The following is a 5,346-nucleotide window of genomic DNA, read 5'->3' as shown; positions in this document are numbered from 1 at the left end:
GAGAAGTGAAACCGGAGCAAGGATAAAAGCAGAGCGAGTCTCTGAAACAAAAATAAGCAAAAAAAAAGGAAAAATGGCTTTGAAATTCAATCCCATCGCCTCACAATCTCAGAAGTTCCCTTCTTTTGCTCTTCGTCCAATGGCCAGCCTCAGATATCCCAAGGTTTCCATGGTCTCCACTCTTCCTTCTGGCTCCAAGTAAGTGTCTTTCTTTCTTTTTTTTTTTGGTTGATTTTTTGTTCATTTCTTGTTAAATCGTGGATCTTGACTTCTTTTCTTTACTTACAGCTGATTTTGGATCTGGGTGTTTGTTGTTTTTGCTAACTAACATGGCTTTCAAGTTTCAAGAGCTCTCTTTTATGTGCTGATGTGTTATGATCTTAATGTTCTTAATGTTTAATGGCCTCTAAGGTAGTTCTTTCCCATTTCAGGATACTACTTTTGATTTAGAAGTCATTGAAATGTAATTCATTTCTCAAGTTTCCAATTTTATATACCTATCATGTGGAGGTGGTTTGCTTGAGACACTAAACTTGACTGTTTTCCTGCTAAATTGAATTCTAATTTACAGCCAACTAATGACTCTATTTGATGAAATTAAGCCTGGTTGTGTAATCAGCTGCATAGGGCATGTTGCACATAATAAAGCTGTTTTTCTTTTTGCCAACATATAAAGCTGTTTCATTACACTGCTATTGCATATTCCATTACACCTTGCTTTATAGTTTCATGTGCTGGAAACCTGGAACATTCAGTAACCAAATTTTTGGGATGGGATTTGTGCTTTTACAAGTTATTGTTGCCTTTTAATCCTTACTGGCATATCTGATCTATGAGAATGTAATCCCAAATTCATTTTACTTAATGCAGAGAGATTGGGAATCTCAAAAAGACTTTCATGCCTTCTAGGGAGGTGCATGGCCAGGTCACCCACTCCATGCCACCTCAGAAGATTGAGATCTTTAAATCTTTGGAGGGCTGGGCTGAGAAGAACATTCTAATTCACCTCAAACCAGTTGAAAAATGTTGGCAACCCCAGGATTTTCTTCCAGATCCAAATTCTGAAGGATTTGAGGAGCAAGTCAAAGAACTTAGGGAAAGGGCAAAGGAGATTCCAGATGATTACTATGTTGTTTTGGTTGGTGATATGATCACAGAGGAAGCCCTTCCAACTTACCAAACGATGCTTAATACCTTAGATGGAACTCGTGATGAAACAGGTGCTAGCCTTACTCCTTGGGCAATTTGGACGAGGGCATGGACAGCTGAAGAAAACAGGCATGGTGATCTACTCAATAAGTATCTCTACTTGTCTGGAAGAGTGGACATGAGGCAAGTTGAGAAGACAATCCAGTATCTGATTGGATCAGGAATGGTAAGATGCTTGCTATACAATTTACTCACTTCTCATATTTATTGAATCCTTTGCAGTTCATTGAAGGACAGTATATTGCGGTCCCTAAGACACAATTATTCCGTTTTCTTTAGTCTTTTGGTGGAGTCTTCTTTGTGTGTGGAGGGCTGAGAAAACCCATGCACATAATTCTTTAAAGTCATGCATGCCTTCCGTTTTGTTTCTTTCCATCTTCTAATTTGGATTAACATTGCATTACATTACTTATGGAGTTTCACTAAATTGCGTAAAAGTGGCCCCTAATGTGATCTTCCACATGCATCATCATGAAGGAGTGCAATTCAGGAGGACTACTGATCAATTCTTTTATGTCCTCCTCTTCTTCTGTATATTTATAGGATCCCCATACGGAGAATAATCCTTATATGGGATTCATCTACACAACATTCCAAGAAAGGGCTACTTTTATCTCCCATGCAAATACAGCCAGGCTTGCCAAGGAGCATGGGGACACTAATTTGGCTCATATTTGTGGTAGCATTGCCTCGGATGAAAAGCGGCATGAGACAGCCTATACCAAAATTATTGAAAAGCTCTTTGAGATTGACCCTGATGGAGCAGTCCTGGCCTTTGCAGACATGATGAAGAAGAAAATCACCATGCCAGCTGAGTTCAGCTATGATGGTCGAGATGACAACCTTTTCAACCACTACTCAGCTGTTGCCCAAAGACTTGGGGTTTACACTGCCAAGGACTATGCTGATATAGTAGAGTACCTGGTTGACAGATGGAAGGTGAAGGACCAAACTGGACTTTCAGCTGAGGGGCGTAAAGCTCAGGACTTTGTGTGTGGACTTGCTCCAAGAATTAGAAGGCTGGAGGAGAGAGCTCAAGAAAGGGCCGAGCAAGCACCTAGTATTCCATTCAGTTGGATTTTTGATAGAGAAGTGAGTCTCTAAGGTCTTTAAAAAGGAAATATCAATGCCCCTCTCCTGCATGCGTGTTCTCATTAGAGGAAAAACCAAGCTAGAGAGAAACATGATGAAGCTGCAACTTCTGTTTAAATTCCTATGTAATGTAACAGCAAGAACTTTTGTTTAAACTTGTGTTTAACTTCTGTTTAAAAATCTTTTTTGATCTTTATTTCATTTTCAGTAGCTCTAGATACATAAAAAAATACAAGAAAATGGCTTTAATCTGGTAAGACAATTGCTGAAATATTATCACCATGAGAAAGAATATGTAAGCAGATAACAGACAAAAAATATGATGTTTTCTATGTAATTGAATTATTGTTAAAATTTTGATATTTTTTCTGTAATTGAATTATCTTGGTTAGAATTAAATATTTGCTATTAACATTTTGAAAAAAAAATTATGAATTATTATTATTATTTTCACTTTTACTTAAATCTATATCACCGACCGTTGAAATGTATCTGACCAAGTGATTCGAAGAGAATTTCGCAGGATCTCCTTCACGTGACCCCGCGTTTGGGACCATGTAATAAGGGAGATCCAACTTGACCACCTGACCAGATGGATCCCACGTGCCCTTCAGGATTTGGTTGTATGACGTATCTCTATCACGTGTTAGTATTGCAGGAGCAATGGAAGAGGGCAGGTGTTGTTGGTATTCAATTATTTCATATTTAATAAATATAAAATATAAAATATATTATATTATAATTTTTATTAATATATTAGATATAAAATATATTTTTAATTTTTTAAAGTTCATATAAGAATTTTGCTTTTTTTTTTTGGTAAATTAAAATTTTAAAATGAGGATAGATTTTTAATTTAAAAATAATCACAAATGGCAAATTTCATAAAAAATTTATATTAAATTTATAAATCATTTACTAATAAAAATTGATAACATCGAGATTGGAATTTAAATTTTGTAAATAAAAATTCAAATATATCAATTAAATCAAATTTTATTAAATTTAAATTATATTATTGTTATATTTTTCATATAACTTTTTTTTATTATATTATTATATTATATTTAAAATTGTCAAATGTGGGTTCTGAACAACACGGACATGAAGTTGCATGACGCTAACACTTGGCCCTGAGTACTGAGATTCTGTCGGGGGACTTGATATCTCATCTGACAATTTCTCTCATCTCTTCCCTATTTTTGTTTTGTCTTGCAATGCTCTATTATTATTATTTTTTTGTTGGGTTTCAAAGGAGTGGAGGCAAAGCCTATTGAAAGAGGAGGGCGAACTTGGTTTGAAATCCAAGTCTTTTGTGTCTTTTCATCGCATTGCAGGTGGAGCTCCATTGTCTTTTGAAACGGTTACTATCAAGGTTCTCAAATCCTTTCTTTTTTTTATAGGGTGATTATTAAGGTTAACAATTTATTTTGAATTTATCTATTTTAATTCGATGTGATTTTATAAAAAAATTTTAAAATTGATTTTTAAATCAATTTAGATTACATCAATTTTTTTTGAAAAAAATCAAAATTAAGTTTTAAGTATATCAATTCTAATTTGATTCGATATATATAAAATATTTTTTATTTATTTAATTTTTTATTTATCTATATTTTATATTTTAAAAATATTTTATTAATTTTAAATCAAATCAACTTAATTTTAGTTTTTATATATATACAAATTAAATTTGATATAAAAATAATATTTTTAATTTTTCAATTTTTTATTATATAAAATTAAGCTCGAAATAAATAAAAATCAACTCCAATATGACACATTGTCATTTCTAGTGATGGTGCAGAATTCACCTCAAAACCAATTTACAAATGCTGCAGCCCCAGGATTCTCTTGCAGGGCCTGCCTCTGATGGATTTCATGAGCAAAGGGAAAGGGCAAAGGACATTCCAGATGATTATTTTGTATCTCTACTTGTTTGCATGAGATAATTTGATAATAGTAGCTGTTAATCGATTTAATACGTATAATATTATATCAATTTAATTATTTCATTAATTTATTATAAAATTTTTTTATGTTAATTTATCATTTTTTAAGTGAATGATTATTGATCATATCAATTCGACTTACTAAATCATCTTAATCATAAAATTGATCTTAAATTGCTTAAATCGTCTCAAAATTTTTTGTCTTTAACTATAAATAGAGTTATTTAGGTATTATTTGCATGTTTCATTTTTTTTTTTTTTTATCAATTTTTAATTTGAACATAAAAAACGTAAAGTCTAAAAAAATTTTCAATTTTTTAATTTTTACCTTTTTAACCGTTATCTTTTTAATTTTTATGATTTTAAGATTTACTTTTTTAACTCAAAACTCGATAGGAACGGTAACTATAATTAACTCACTTCTTATGGTTTAATTTGAAACTTCACATTCTTTGGAGCTCTGGAACACAATTGTGATTATATATTTAGTTTTGAAATTGAACTCCTATTATTTTTATCAATCCATCATTTTAAATTATCTTATTGTGAATAATATTTATACATGAGATTCATCAAATCATTCTAAAAAAGACCAACTTTGATCTCCAATGGGAATACAGCCAAACTTGAGAAGAAGCATGGGGACATCAGCTCAAACATGCCGTATGAATGATTGCCTCATGAAAAGCGCCATCACACAACCTAAACTAAAATAGTTAAAAGGCTGTCTGAGATTAGGATGGTAATAAATAATAAATAAACACAAATTTGTTATTATTCGATTTATTTATATCAAATTTAAATAATTATAAATAGATAATTAATTAATTTAGATAAAAAATTTATTATTCATAATAAATTCAGAATGGATACAATAATATTTTTTAAATATTTAATATTTAAATTTATCTAAATTTTAATAAATAGTAACTGATATAAGAATTCATATATAAATTTATTATCTATTTATATATATATATATAATATATAAAATTTTATATTTGTAAAAAGTTTCAATCTTAAAAAATAAGTTTTATTTATTAGTAATTAAAAGTGAACATAAATTTTAAATAAAATTTTTGTTTTTTATTTT

At 30.8% G+C, this 5,346-nt stretch overlaps 1 protein-coding gene across 1 annotated transcript; it reads left to right on the top strand.

Moving 5' to 3' along the window:
• On the top strand, positions 1–2,497 carry LOC111287575 (stearoyl-[acyl-carrier-protein] 9-desaturase, chloroplastic-like). Its single transcript, XM_022878204.2, has 3 exons — positions 1–198; positions 871–1,375; positions 1,753–2,497. Exons 1-3 carry the CDS (start codon positions 74–76, stop codon positions 2,311–2,313), a joined length of 1,191 nt encoding a protein of 396 aa, XP_022733939.2. The 5' UTR covers positions 1–73; the 3' UTR covers positions 2,314–2,497.
• The last annotated feature ends 2,849 nt before the right edge of the window (positions 2,498–5,346 follow it).

This window comes from Durio zibethinus, chromosome 4 (assembly GCF_047325235.1).
Source record: "Durio zibethinus cultivar Kanyao isolate XHJ-2024 chromosome 4, ASM4732523v1, whole genome shotgun sequence".
Classification (NCBI taxonomy): domain Eukaryota; kingdom Viridiplantae; phylum Streptophyta; class Magnoliopsida; order Malvales; family Malvaceae; genus Durio; species Durio zibethinus.
Note: the sequence above shows the minus strand (reverse complement) of the source record. Positions and strands in the feature narration are given on the sequence as shown.